The sequence below is a fragment of the Anarhichas minor genome, unplaced genomic scaffold (assembly GCF_050575085.1).
Source record: "Anarhichas minor isolate MPS153535 unplaced genomic scaffold, ASM5057508v1 ptg000043l, whole genome shotgun sequence".
In the NCBI taxonomy this organism is placed as follows: Eukaryota; Metazoa; Chordata; class Actinopteri; order Perciformes; family Anarhichadidae; genus Anarhichas; species Anarhichas minor.
Genome location: NW_027466489.1, coordinates 3,394,810 through 3,410,427, shown reverse-complemented (window position 1 = coordinate 3,410,427; position 15,618 = coordinate 3,394,810). Strand labels below are relative to the sequence as shown.

At 40.1% G+C, this 15,618-nt stretch overlaps 2 protein-coding genes across 4 annotated transcripts in view; both read right to left on the bottom strand.

Annotated features, from left to right (window-relative positions):
* Positions 1-3,920, bottom strand: part of LOC142970362 (voltage-dependent calcium channel subunit alpha-2/delta-2-like) — a 28,504-nt gene extending 24,584 nt beyond the window's left edge. Inside the window, exon 1 of the mRNA XM_076110544.1 lies at positions 3,805-3,920. Coding sequence (XP_075966659.1) covers positions 3,805-3,920 — 116 coding nt within the window. The remainder of the gene's footprint in view (positions 1-3,804) is intronic.
* A 4,266-nt stretch (positions 3,921-8,186) lies between these two features.
* Positions 8,187-14,475, bottom strand: LOC142970490 (aminoacylase-1-like). Of its 3 annotated transcripts, none has more exons than XM_076110729.1 (15): positions 14,418-14,475; positions 13,898-14,042; positions 12,868-12,932; positions 12,641-12,745; positions 12,454-12,548; positions 12,182-12,258; positions 11,248-11,337; positions 10,970-11,026; positions 10,783-10,856; positions 10,622-10,671; positions 9,579-9,723; positions 9,392-9,460; positions 9,232-9,311; positions 8,908-8,968; positions 8,187-8,807 (listed from the first exon to the last, which is right to left on the bottom strand). In XM_076110729.1, exons 2-15 carry the CDS (start codon positions 14,019-14,021, stop codon positions 8,643-8,645), a joined length of 1,257 nt encoding a protein of 418 aa, XP_075966844.1. In that variant the 5' UTR covers positions 14,022-14,042; positions 14,418-14,475; the 3' UTR covers positions 8,187-8,642. The 3 variants fall into 3 exon arrangements, with proteins under 3 accessions (XP_075966844.1, XP_075966845.1, XP_075966846.1); XM_076110730.1 differs by lacking the exon at positions 14,418-14,475 and adding an exon at positions 14,172-14,378; XM_076110731.1 differs by lacking the exons at positions 13,898-14,042; positions 14,418-14,475 and having other exon boundaries at positions 12,641-12,771; positions 12,868-12,905.
* Between the last annotated feature and the right edge of the window lie 1,143 nt (positions 14,476-15,618).

The window sequence follows — 15,618 nt, the reverse complement described above, 5'->3', positions numbered from 1 at the left end:
CAATTCAGTGCATTTATATTCATGTATTCATTTGTTACATTTTGTTTTACAAAGTTAGGAAACCAATGTTTAAGTCAGGCCTGATGTTGCCTTTGATCCCAGTCTCTTCCACACAGTGAGGCATACAGCTTAATAATTAAACACTGGTATCGGCCAATACCAAATATTGGTATCGTGACTGAAAAAGGTGGATCGGTGCATCCTAGTGCTGGTGAGGAGATATATTCGCTGGATTTGACAATTAGTGAATTGTATCAGAATCACTGGCTGCACCTTTAATGCCTGGTTAGTGCTGATTTAAAATATGTTAAAGTATATGCGAGCAGAAACGCATCATAAACTTGTTTTGAAAATGCAGCATAAGTAGATTTTATTCTACTTAACAGATAAATAGTGCACACGGAGATATTTAAGAGACTAGAGTCAACAAGCTCGTTGCATCACAATATGTTTTAAATTGCCCTTGCAAAGCGCTGTGAAGATCCTTTGTGTGAATGAATCAGGTTTGTTACATGACGGTAGCGCACAGAACAGCAGAGCAGCTTTAACCGCGTGAGTCAGTGCAGCTGAAGCACAGACCCAAGTTTTTTTAGTGTGCGCTCCATTTCCTCTCCCCTCGAGCCCTGTGGGACGTCAGAAAACTCTGTATCGCAGTGCTGCGATGAAGCGGCTGAACCTCTATTCTGTTACCTGCTATACTCACACACCCCTGGGATGAGATAGAGAGAAGCACTATGTGACGTGACCCATATTCACTTACAGCAGAGGGAGCGAGAGGGTGGAGCAGCAGAGTGATAGGTGGAGTATAAGAAGCAGAGAGGGGAGACATTTACAGCTCTATATGTGCTCTATCTATCTATGTATTTATCTATCTATCTATCCATCCATCCATCCATCCATCCATCCATCCATTTATCTATCCATCTATCCATCCATCCATCTATCCATCCATCTATCTATCTATCCATCCATCTATCTATCTATCTATATACAGTATATGTCTGTCGATCTGGTGCGCCATGAAATGGAGAGACACTCATGTCATGTCCCCCAGTGGATGAATCCTCTGACTTTTCCTCTGGTGCTAAGACAAGCTTCACATTTGTGGTTTTCAATGAAACGCCTCAACAATGTTTCAGACATTTGTGTCCCCCTCAGGATGAATTGTGATCTCTACTGTAAACCAAAACTTTGGTTTATGACCAAATAAATACCTGCAAGTGTAATGACATTTCCACCCGCCTCAGCTGTCCATTATGTTAATTATAGCAAATGTTAGCATGCTAACACACCAAACTAACATGATAAACATCGTATCAGCATGTAAGCATTTATTCAAAATTCATGCTGAAGCCATTAGTAGATTAACAGATTAGTCGATCAACAGGAAACTAATCGACGGCAGACAACAAAAGGAATCAGTTCAGGTCAGTTATGAAGCAACAATTCCAAAATGTGAGGATCTGCTGCTCCTCTTATTGTAGGTTGATTACATTTTGGTTTTGGTCTGTTGATCACACACCACAAGACATTTCAAGAGTTCCCATTGTTTTCTTTTCCTAATGATTAATCCAGTGGTTTTGAAACATTTTCTTTCACGCATCCATTTGGAAGACAAAAGCGAGCAAATTAAACAGACATAATTCAAATTAACATTATCTTGATGTAACATCTAGAAGAGAGAGTGTTTCTTTTCATGTCTGTTTCTCACAAGCTACTGCGGCGCAAATGTAAAATACTAAATATTTATCAAACACAAATACATAAAAGACACGAGGCGTTCACGCTCACACTGACAGTGGTCTTGAGAGCATGACAGGCCTTTGTCATATCTCAGATTCGACTCGATGATACTGGATGAGCATCACCAGCTTTGATCTTTCCTTCCCTGATAAAAATCCACACACTTTGCACTTTCCATGTCGGTTTGTTGGAATGAATTTTGTCAATGGTCATTATGGGCGCCCATCATGTGGAGAAGTTTGACAGGTAGAGAACCACTAGAATAATCGCTGATTAAAAAATCAAAAGAATCATTAGCTGCAGCCCTAGAACTGTGATCTTTCCCTAAACTTAACCAAGTGTTTTGGTAGCATTAATCAAACAAATAAATGTTCAAAGCAGGATGCAAACTCCTCAACCTCCACTGTCAAAGTCCTGCTCTGTGAAGTATATGAATGTCACACTTCCTGGATAGGAAAAAAAAAATTCCAGTAAATCTAATCCAGGCAGCAATTACATTTCCCCCATAACATACTTGGAAAGCCATTAAGTAGTCATATAAACATATTTAGTAGGAGAGAGGGTTGCTATCTATCTATCCATCCATCCATCCATCCATCCATCTACATATATATATATATCCATCTATTCATCTATCTATCTATCTCTCTATCTATCAACAGAGTCAAGACAGAAAGGGCGGGAGTGAAAAGGGCGAAGCGAGGGAGGGCGAGGGGGAATAAATCTTCACTGCTGCAGTATTAATTCTTAATTGGAAAGAGATGCTATTCTTCAGCGTAGTGATTCTGCTTCATTTAGCTTACATGAAGAGACCCAGGGCAGAGGGCTATGTAGCCGTTTCAGAGCACTCAGCAGAAAATTCTGCAGAAAGGATGAGGAGGAGGTCGAGAAAGCAACGGCTATACCCAACTAGAAATAACCCAATTCATCACAAAACACTCACATACACACGCACACGCACACACCTCCCTGATTTATAGACCCCATTCCTAATTGGTAAATACAGCACGAATCTCCAGTTGTGATTGAATAGAAATCCCTCAACGTCTGCCCCGAAGATGAGTGGACCATCTGGCCTGTTCCTCCTTCCAGAGCAGCCTGATTGCAGCGCCTGGAGGTGGGCCCAGATAAGTGTAGTCTCACGTTAAGTGTCAGCTGTACTTAATTGTTAACCTTTAACCCGTTGCTGTTAACAACTAAGCCCGGGATTGATTGAAATAGAAAGACGATTTAGGAGAAATTCACAGTAAAACCCCACCTATCTTAACATGGTAGGCCTACTAGTAGAACTGGACATGCAGTAGAAGATATTACTGCAATGTTTATTTTCCCAGGAGGTTGCTAGAGAGGCGAGTGTTTTTACAAAACAACACAACTTGGATGACTGCATGGAAAAATCTATACTGGCGCACAAGAACAGCAGGAAGAACGCTAAAAAAAAAAAACCTTTTCAGTTTCACAACTGCACAAATTCAATGTTGATGCCTGTAATCTGACTGCTTTAACTAATACAAGCCATGACCAGCATCATCTAGAACTTCACTGACTTTAAAGTAAAGGAAAATATCTCTCTATCCTTGCCATTCTTTTTTTTTTAAACAAATAAAAAAACAGAGTAATAAGAGTCATTCTGCGTTATTAACAGAGACATCTGATTTGAGGCAATATGCCAAATAGATCAAAGGCTTTCAATGTTCAGATAATCTAAACATGAAGGCAATAACTCTTCATATGTCAATTGAGAGGCAAAATTATTAACGAGGTTCTGCTTAATAACTGAGACACTGAAATGTGATTGTTCATGTATGAATCTATCCCAGTAAATGATCTGAATAGAGCGTATGAACGTCCATACTGTGGACTACACCTTACACGGCACTGAGCTTTAGACACTCAACGTTTACATTGATGCAATCGCCAACACTGTCAAATTATATAACAGCAGAAAATGCAACAGTCAAGTGTCTATTGACACCATCGCTGAGTGGACAAGCCCAAAGTTGTCTCCCGTCGAGAAGCCCCGGTATGTTTTTTTTCAGTCAGGGTATAACCGTCACTTACGTGTATTGCTGTGGGAACGTGAGACCCGCTGCTCCAGGCCACGATGCGCTGAAAATCAAGATAATCTGGATAGATACCAAGCAGACGATGCTGCAAGACCTTTTGCCTATCGCCATTTTTCCATTAACAATTCTCGTCACGGGGCTTTTTTTTTTTCTGTACGTGAATGAAGCGCTCCGGACCGTCTCCGGGGCATATGCACAGCTCAGCTCGTGTGAAAACGTCCGGCTCAGTTCCCCGACGAGTTCATATCGGTGTCTGTTTTCAAGCGGACGCGGAGGAGGCGGGCATTGGCCGCGGAGGCATCGTGGACGGTGGGAGATGCTCTAATGCAGCTGCCAAGACACTGCAGAGTCTCTCCTCCTGCTCCCACATATACACCACCAACACAACCCAACACCAACACACACACACACACACACACACACACAGGCCGGCGCGTCCACGACAGTCTCTCTCTCTCTCATCAGCAGCGCATGGAGAGCAAAGCGCGTTCACGCTCACCAGGCAACAGCGGAGAAGAAGAATCTAGTTTAGGCTTTATTTATCTCTGCAGAGCCACGTGGGCTTTATCAGCGGCATATATTTAGTTTTTTTATACAAGACTGGCCGCTGCTCTTCTGTAGGCCTGGAGGATGCAACAGCTAAAGTACTAAAGGGTCTCTGAATGCAACAAGATGGTGAAGGTGTCGTACTGCTGTTTCACTCAGCCTCAAGGATGCATCACACACCGGCCCCCCAGGGGCCTCAGAAGTCACGTGTTCAGTACAAACTACCTGATTTTGGTAATTCAATTAATATAGTTACTTTTCATATCAAGATTTTACCTTTAAAAATGATATGATACGTTTATAGAATACAATGCATTGTTAAAGACATCACCAGTTATATCAAACCTGCTTTGTTTGTGACCCTTTACCAGAAAAGGCTTGTGTAATCGGGGCCCCTTGACACGTTTCAGACGTCTATGATGGGTTATTGGAAGGGCCTTTAGAGCCTGTTTGACTTTACAACAATACATTTAACAATCACTTCACAGAGCTAAAGCAGAGATTTCTTGTTCACATTTCTTCTCCTGCGGACCAGTCCTTTATTTTGAGTTATTTTGAAATCCAATCTAATATGTTTTCACAGCTGTGAAAAAAAATACTGACACTATAGTAACTTTAAATTAAAATACAGTTAGTCATTTAAATTTATTTGACAATAGAATATAACATGTTTGATGTTTTTAATATTTTGTATTTGTTGCTATTTTGTCCCATATCTGTGCAGAGAATCTTTGAACAGGAGTTCTTCATCTCCACTGTGAACTAAATATGGTGAGGTTCAATTGAACCAGCAGCAGCAGTCCTGCAGAATGATAGAGCAGCAAAACAACTAGATGATTCAGACGTCCATGGATGCAACTGATTGACTCTTGATTGTAACAAAATGAGAAAACAGTTTAATTACTCACAAGGCTGGATTAACAAACAGACAAAGCGAGCAACTGCCCTTAGGCCAAAACCTGAGGTTCATTTAAGCCTATAAAGCCCTAAAACTGACAAAATGTTGTAAATACTTACCAGACAAGTCATATACCGAGTATATTAACTAACATATATTAACTTAATCAAACACAGGGGTAACACATAACATTAATGAAGCTTCTTCTCCATTTAAGTATCGCAGTAAACCAGAACCATGGAACTGGGACACCTAAAACTGAATGCAGTCATTGTTGATGTTACATCTGAGCTTCTCCTACAATGACATGTCAAAATATCTGCTGTGAAAAAGGCCTATTGAAGCTGCTATGTGTCTGCTATGGGCATTGTAAATAAGAACTTGGAGGCGACAGGTATACACAATGCGGTAGAACGGGTGTCAACAAGGGGCCCAGCAGCACATTTTTCTCCTGGGGCTCCCAAACAGGTTATTCACCGAGCACTCCTTAGAGGGGAGCCAGTAAAGTACTCAATTATGAAGCCCCAGATGAGAAAAATGTGTCTATTTAATTAAAGTGAATGCATAAGTGCATATAGTACATTGCTTTTCAGTCCAGTATGGTTCTAGGAGCGTGTGATTGGTTATTTCTTGTTTAAATATAAGATGGGATGTGCACACCTTTTTGCATTATAACATAAATACATGATATGAGTGTGTTCAATTATTTTAGGAGATTGAAGAATTTATGGAGACAAATAATAAAGTCAATAGTCAAGTCGGTTTCATTATAATTAAAGCCCAAAATCACCAATATGCCTCAAAGTGTAAAGTAAACGTATGGCCACAGTGTGTAGAACAATATGTGACGGTCTACAATAAATGTTGTGGATATCACAAAACGATTTGGCTGTAATTTCCCTCAGAAGACAGTTGCACAGCGGGAGAGCACAGTAAGAGAAATGGCATTAAGATGAAAGATTTACAGTATGCATGTTCTATTTTTCACTGCAGCATCTGTGAATATAAACAGCTCTCCCCAGAAGCAAGAAAACCAGCGAGCTGAGACTCAACAGTGATGTCGAAGATGTAAAATGAAGCTGCTGTAAGGACAGTGAAATGGAGATTGATTTTGTTGATTTAAAGAAAATGTCAGACTTTCTTTCTATGGTAATATATATTTTATTTATTGTAAAGGATGAACACTTTTCTCCCTCAGCCTGGGCTTTCTTACCTCTTCATTTCATCCCTCTTTTACAGGTCACAGCCATTACAGGCGCAAGTCAGTCCCCTAATTGCAATATGTCTTTGAGAGCTGTTTGTTTGTATATTATAATATTGATGCTGATGCCCACAGCAGGGTGTACTTGGAGAGACTGCAGGAGCCAGGTTAAATCTCTCCATGTGTGTAAGCCCCCTGCTTAGACGCCGTTGACCGAGACTTGAATCCTCACCTCACCTCGCCTCACCTCGCTTCGCCTCGCCTTAGATTTGCTGTTATGAATCTAAACCAAACCCCTGATTGTAGGAGCGAGAGTAAGACGAAGCTACTGTCAAAGTATCAAACCAGAGGGACCTGGCTGCAATTTCTGCAGTGGAAATGCTTATGCTGTACCAAATTCATGAAAAGCTTTCCTGAAACGGTGAGATTTGGAACTTTTCTTCAATAAACTGTGTAACAGCATCTCTGTTTTTCTGCAGCCAGGCATTCAAATGCTCTACGGCTCAACCGACAGGATAACTGCACCTATTCCTGCCCCCTCTGGGAGGAAGGATGTGGGTTCAGCTTTTAGTCGTCTCCCTGATGGCCCCATGTGCTAATACTGCTGTCATGTCCTGGGGAGAGGGAAGACTAATTACTGACTGCACAGTCTTCCTGCCAGTCCCCCTTGGAGAACCATACGCTGTTAATTGGACGACAACTCCAAAGGGAGCTGAACTGTAGATGAGACCGACCTTTGCCTCATGTTAACAGCACTACATACGAAAAGACATGTTTAATTTGTTATTTCCCTTATTGTATCTTCATTATACAACATCCTTGTTTACTACAATTCTCCATTTTTGATACATAATCTAAGGCAAACTCTCGAATAAAAGCAAATAACATTTCGTTTAGGTGATTTGCTGTAGAAATGTAGCTCGGCTGGCAAAGCAGTGACAGTGACAGCAGGCTCATTTTAGACGTTGTCTTGTTGTAATAGATGTTAAAATGCAATTATTTTGGTTTATCTGTCAGAGCAATAAGAAATGTATTATACTTAATGAGATATTTGACTGTATTAATATTAGTATGACAAGACAGACAATAAATATATACATATACAGGGTATATACGTATAATACAATAAATGCTAGAGGCTCTGTGAAGCTGTAGGCATAGCAGTGCTTGCACATCAACATGCTAACAATGCCATTGCTAGCATGCTGATGTTTAGCATGTATATGTTTCAAAGTTCAAAATCATAGTTTAGCGTGTAAACATGCTAACATTTTCTAAATACTAAAAGTAGGCTACAGCTGAGGCTGATGGGAATGTTGTTAGTTCCGCAGGACTTTGAATATAAATCGATGTATTAAAGAAATTAGAATTTGGGCCAGATAATGATGCTAGAAGAAAAGTAAGGGGGTGTAACCAAAGTGATTATAATTTATGATAAATGTCTGTTTCAAACTTTATGTTAATGCATCTGTTAGATGAGAAGATCATATATATTTATATATATATTAAGATATTAACTGATGTTTGGACATTTATTATTGATGTAGTTATGGTAAAGCGTATTACCTGTGTGTCCTTGAAGCAGATGTTGTTTTGGAGGTTAAAAGCCGTAGGCAGTCCGAAATCTTCCTCCATAACACAGCTCTACTCCTGCTGCTCATTCAATGGTCTTTTAAATTGCTCATCAGTGTGGCATCAGAAAATATGAACACGAAAGACATTAACAAATATATGAATTTAATTCCAGTTTATTAAATAAAATGATATATGTGGAATCATAGTTTTAAAATAAATCAAGCTAAATTTAAAAAGTGGCAATTAAATGATGTTTAATCAAAGTCATCTTCATATTTCAGTAAGTTCTTTGTTTTTCCATACGAATGGAAACCATTGTATACACAACAGGTGATATATCTTTAAGACTGTGTACACACACACACAGGCACACTCAATCAACAATGTTGACATACAGTAAGTATGTTAAAAAACTGTAATGCAAAGCCGACTGTGCCTATATCCTGAGAATCATCAAAAACAAATAATCAATAATACCAAAGGCTAAGTGCTCAGGTTGGCGTAATGATATGCGTGTTATTATTCTTTGGTAATCTCTGCAAAAATTTCAAGTTAAATATTCAGATCATCAGCGAAATAGGTTTTTTTAGAGAGGATTACTATTAAGACTCCTCTAAGCCTCTTCAGGAAAGGCAGGAACACTAGCAAGAGCTGAGATGAGCCTCTCGAACACGCTGATGCCTTTCAGGAAGACTCGCTCATTCAGGTACTCGTTGTGATCGTGCAGCAGGATCGGTGTCCGGTTCATCGGTGAGAAGCCGATAGCAGGGATGCCCACCTAGATTCAACAAACAGACCTATTATTAGGCACAGCACTGAAGGAGTGGAACAGCGAAATGAAAGAATAAAAAGTCAAGAGTGAATGAATTTATACTCACGGCTCGGATGAAACGGCTGTCTGTGGCAGCTGGAAATATCTCCTTTTCCAGAGTCAAGTTCCTACAGGGGAGGTATTGACATAGTTTTTATGATACAAGGGCAGATTCAGTACAGTCCTAGAGTACCTTCATGGTTTTGTCAGCCATAATTATCTGGATAAACATTTCCAAAACATATCCGAAAAGTGCCACAGCCTATGTTGGACAGGCATGACCAAATAGGTCCTATAAACATTTCCAGTAGAATGTAAAAAGAAAGTCAACGTGCAAAAGAAATGGTAGAACCACATACAGATTGTGCATTAGTGTGTACAGTGTACTCACATTGCAGTGCAGGCTGCAGTGAAGGCGCTCCACCAAGGATCATTCTCCGCTGTAGAAGTCACTGCTTGTTTCATATGTTTCTGCAGTGGACGGAAGCTAATTTAAGCTATTTGACAACAGGAGCAAGGCAACAGCACTTTTATAACTGTAGTGAACTGACCTGAGCAAATTCGTAAGTGACATCTTCTCCTGCTTCTTTACACCACTCTTTGATCTGTCTTTCAAACTCCTGGGAGGATAATAATAATAATGATCAGGTTAGTTTGGAGTTATTAGATGTCTGCATGTGTAGATGAGTAACACAGACAAACACAAACTCACTCATACAGACACACACATGTACACACCTGTAGATTTACTGTCGGTGGTATTCTTAGGTCAAAACTGACATCCATTTCAGCTGGGATGACGTTGTAGGCCACGCCTCCTTTGACCATGGTCATATTGACAGTGGTGACATCACCAAGCGTGAAACACTCACTGGTATTTAGCCTGAAAAACACACACACACACACACACACACAGCAGTAATGCAATGTAAAGTACAATTGCATTTTTGAAAGGCCAACACTAAAAATTAACTTGACTTTTAATCAAAGAAATCTACATCAAATCTGTTTACATCATAACTCTTTGTACCAAAGAACTAATTAGCAATTCACCATTTCCGCTGATATTCATTTATGTCTCTGGGACACAAACACAACAGCTGATTAGCATTTTGACCAGGGGCCAGATTCATGAAATGTTTTATAATTTCTTTACATGCTTTTGTAATAATTCCCTTGAAAGTTTCCTGCAGAGAATTATGTAATTTGGTACTAATTATAGGGAATACAGAGGAAATGTTGTAAAACTGGTATTTCAGTGAGAGTTTAGTTAGCTGTGTTGAGTTCATCATTTCCAAGGTATCCTACTGAGATGGTTTAATGAACCATGTGTACATTAAAAATGCCACATTCCAATAAGTCCTGATTTATGGACTGAGACAATGACCTGCCACCTGTGCAAAAAACCCATTAACAGAATATCGACACTGAAAAATGAAGTGGAACTCCACAAATAGCTTCCTGATTCTATGAAAGGTTTTGAACTGGTTAGTCGTTTACTGTACAGGGACGTCTCATCTTGTAATTATGCAAGTTAATAGTATTATAATTTTCATACGGCCGTCTGATTCTGTGGAGGCCTCAAACCCAAAACGCATCTATTTGCCTTAACTTTCAACTCGTTACTATTATTTAATTATTTAGTCCCAGTGTCAGTTAATGTCGGTATTATTTCAGCCTCGTAGTCCTGCCGATGACAATAACGATGTGTTATAAATATGCTTGTAATTAAAGAGAAAATGCCTTTCCATAAACACTGGATGTAAACAGATCAATCTCACCTGTGTTTCTCCTTCTCTCTGAAGTCCAGGAAGGAGTTTATGACTTGGCGCTAAGAAGAATAAGGCCGTATGGTCACTCACATGGTCTTTCTCAGTCCTTGTACTACAGGTTTTTAGGATTTAACAGTTTTATGAACTGGTTGCATTGTGTTGAAACTTACCATCTTCTCAGCAGCTGTGTTCTCCACAAACCTAGACCCATGACCCGGACTGCCTGGGCAGTGGACTGTAATCCCTGGACAGAAGACAGAAGTCATTCTGCTTGATTCAAGATTGACTTTATCATCCTTCTAAAATCCTGTAATCTGTTAAGATGGTGGATTGTTGAAGGTAATATTTTACACTCACACCAGGGGTTCCTCTCTCCATAAAACACAGTGAAGGCCTCGCCAGGGTTTGCCAGACCTATAGAACAAATAAAACACGGGGAACATTAGTCTAGTGCATCAAAACAACTGCTCTGTATCAAACACCACTCTGCAGGCTCGTCTTGGTATGGACAATTATCAAATTACTGATATTATGGACCTGGTTTCAACTTATGAAGCAACTGAGTGACCTTCAGTGTTCAGGTTCTTAGTCACTAACTTTTGAAAGAAGATGTTGCAAAACAGTTATATATTTACCTTCATCAAGCGCAAAGCCAATGTTCAATTTTTGGAACTCCGGATGCTTCACAAATGTTTCCATTCCCTTGTGACCTCCAACTTCTTCATCTAAAAAGAAAGACGATCACATTTTAGTTTCCATGTTTGTATTTTCTACTTATAGTTTTGCAGACTTGAAACAAAAGGCTTTACATGGTAAATAGACAAAATAACACTACAAGTACCAACAGCCTCATCAGCAATATAAACACAGATTGAATATGTCTGTAGTGGATGAATCCAAATGGAAAAGGTAATTTACTGTCTTAACCGATTCTTACAAGTAGTAAAAAGGTCACACTTCAGACTTCAACTTGCAGCCTCGGGTGTTACTTGCACCTCACTTTCAGCAGGTTATTCCACCCACGCCACTTCTACATACAAGTACCAGCACCTTTGGGTTGTGTGCCTCTGCTAACCAAACATGTAGCAGTTGACATGCATGTCTGTTCAAAATGGAATCACTTCATGTTATTTGCTTCAAGACATTTGAGTGAAATTGTTTGATTTGCATATGAATTCTTTGGTTATGGCCAAAAAAAAAACGTCTTCTGTGAGGTCATAGTGACCGTGGACCACAACATTCTAATCACTTCATCCTCGAGTCCAGGTGGAGGGTTGGGCCAAATTTGGAGGATTACGCTCAAGGTCGCTCTCGAGATATCACGTTCATGAGAATGGAGGAAGTTATTCCTCGAGCGTGTTTGATATCCGTGATGTCCGTGATCACACTACCAGGTAACACGTTGTAGTTTCACTCTCAGCACAGTCTGACCACACCTTCGCCCGTCTTCACTGAAGAAGTCTAATGCGGCAATATGTATGTAATATATCGGGGTGGTTGGACCGAGTGTGCGTGAATGCTTTTGACAACAATCTACAGATAGAGGAGGGCAGCAATCGAAGATCTTACCAGGAACAAACATTAAGTGCACAGTGCGCATCAGTTTCTGTCCCTCTGCCTTCAGTCTTCTGACTGCCTGGATGTACCTGCAGGGAAGAAAAGAAGACACCGCAGAGTTACGACACAAATAAGAACTGGAGTCTGGACTGACAGTATGCAGGTGAAGGGGGCGGGTGTTAAAACAGGTGTTTCTCACTGAACATAATTAAATGAAGATCAAAACAACACTAGAGTACAAATCCTGTTCACATACACAAGTTATCAAGGCAGTTTATACCCACTGTATAGTTACACATTTCATGTCCTGTGATCCCCGGGCAAAAATGTTGCCCTCTGCATCTTTGAAAGCACTGAAAGCATCGTATTTCCAATGTTCCTGGAGAAGAGATTGATATCAAATCCCTTTTTTTCCATGTCTATTACAGATAATAACAGGATTGTAACGCCGTAAACAGACAGACGCCATACCTGGAAAACAGGTACGACGTCTGTGTGGGAATTCAGTAAAACGGATTTTAAGGTCGGGTTGGTCCCTTCCCACGTCATGATGGTCACAACTCTGCCTGGCCAAACCTACATGGAGAGAGAATAACAGACAACTGTTTCCTTTCAGAAGAAGTATTACCTATTGTTGTACTGTCTTTACACCATGTACACAAATGAATTATATGATTATATTATACACTGACACACACCTCGAACTTTCTCACAGGTAGCTCAAGCTCCTCTGCTATTCTGTCCAGGAAACGAAGAGCAGCATCTATAAATGAATAAACAGATAGCAGAACAATCTGTTTAAATATTAACACTTGTGTAAAACCTCTCAGAACACTAGACAGTCATAAGTCCTGCTGCTGCTAGCTGTGGCAATGCTGTTGGACTTTGGTGCAGTCACAGAAAAACCAAAAGCTTTCTCTTAATACCTAACCATTGTCAGCCACTTTCAGATTAATGTATGCAGTCCTCTAGCCGGCCACTCTCCTAACCCTCACTACTCTGGGATCCCACATTTTCCCAGGTCAGAGGGATGATGCTGTACCTCCTGATGGTCACGGAAATTAAACTGAACCAACACAAATGCGTTCCACCATGAAGAGTGAGGCCAGGCCTCCTGCAGACAAAACAATCACAGCTGCCACTATGTGCAAAGCCATTCTTTTTGGTCAGGGCTACAGTTTGTGACGTGATAAAGCAGGTCTATGGGCTGCTATAGGAATACACTTTGAGTACTGAAACGCTAGATTCGGGGAGAAAAACACACAGCCCATATTCACACACTGTGGCCTTAAACGAGCGGTCAGGATTTCCGTACGGTTGTGGTGTCACAACTATACAATATATAGACAATTTTGCCGTCTAAAGAGGAAACATTGTAAATGTATGTAAGGTATATTTAGACAAACAGTATTAAAACAAACTCATTAAAGCATGCAATTGTGTTCTAGTGGAAACCCAAAATACAAGAATGAACCTAGAAATGAGCTTATTACGTCTCCTTTAATATCTAACTGACGCAGATAAGAAATGGACTTTGACGCCGGTTTCTTTTAAATACGTCTATAAAATAACTATGACTCTGTAAAGTGATATATAATAATATTTAAAGTAACAACAGATGTTTTGACTACGATCCCAACAAATAGGGTTCATACATGACAGAAATCCCCCCCAAAAAAGACCTTTCCAATGGCTCAGTATCAGTGTGTTGTGATGAAGCTATCTCACCATAATCAGGCTCTGGGTGCACAGTCTTGACACGGAGGTACTCTCTGAACAGACTCACAGAGAGATCCTCTCCCTCAGCAGAGCTGTGTCTGCCTCCACCTGGACCATCCTTGTCAGGCAGCATGGTGTGATTTATTGAACTCCTCTGAGGACACACAGATGTTACATAACAATAAATATAACAACCAACATGCAAGGATCGAGTGAGACATTATCACTGTGTCCGGTATCTGTCAGAGCAGCTAGCTGCAGTTATAGCTGCTGTCTCACTCACCGGGCCAGGAAGCCTGTGACATTAACGTTATAAAGCTGGGACGACCAATTATTTGCTAAATCAGCTAGCTAGCCTCGTCGCTAGCTAACTTCCTCTTCTCTCTTTAGTTGTAGAAGATGCTATGCCTGCGCCTTAACCGTTATGTTGGTTAACTGACCAGACCTCCTGGTAGTAAACATGGATTACAGGACAGCAAATAACGTAGATCTATTTAATCTTATTAGCTGAAGTTATCGCAATACTCACCTGGTGCTCTCCACTTCCACTTGTCGTCTGACTGCTGCCGACTCACTGGACCCGGTTTTGCCCTTCAAAATAAAAGACCTGTCGGCGGATAATAACTCTAGTTTATAAACGTTTGAAACTGTTTTCAGGCGTTAACATAAAATATGTCCTAATATATTACAAAGACGTACATTAAGTACAATGTGTTGAGGTATTAACAAAATATATTTATATTAATATATTATAAAGAAATATTTTATTTTAGTGTAATCAGCAAAATGTATCAGAAGTAAAACTGAAAGAAAAATGTTAACTGAGTGTCATGCTACTATATGTTATATACCTGGATTTTAACTGCCATAAATATTATTCATGTCATTATTTAATATGCTTGTTTACATATTATTATTATTGTTTATACAACTTGTTTTTATGAAATAATAATCCAACTTTAATAGCAACTATGTTGACGTCCTATATTGTGGCAATCTCCTAAAAGAAGAGATGTGATGCGGCAGAAGTTTCTGTACTCCGCTCAATGATTGAAGTTTAAAGTGATGACAAAGTGCTCGTTTCTGTCCCTGAAATCAGTACTTAGTTAAAGCACCTTTGGCAGAGTTGATTCTGGTGATCCACCCCCACCTGCTTCTCCCACAATGCAGCCAAGATCGCCTCCAGTGGAGCAAACAAAAAAAATGATGTGTTTCTTATTGCAGGTGGAACATGGAGCGAGCCTTGCTGTGAAGGGTCTTTGAGGAGCATGAAGAGGTCAACCCCCGTCAGCTCACCAACATGACACTACGCCTCCTGCTGGTCACCTTCTCCAACAACAAGTTCTTGAATGCCAATGTGGGCAGTGTGTTTGTTTGAAATGCAAATACTTATTTCGGTATCTATATATTTCCCCTGCTGTGTGCTCCTTCTCCTCCTTTCTAAATTTGTATTCATTCATTGCGCAAAAGGAGTAAAATATATGGTTACCTTGAGAGCTCAATGCACTGCAACTTTAGAAAACACATTCCCACCCTTCACAACGTCTGGGCTCTGCAGCGTTTCTGTATTTGGTCGTGTTTTCTCACTTCAAGGCAGAGGGGGACCAAGCAAACTCCCTAGAACTTTCCCAAAAGTTAGAAACGTTAGCAGTACAATAACCTTCAAATTATATAAATACATCAAAATAACCTATAGAGTCCTCAAAATATGGCATTTTATCAAATGACAC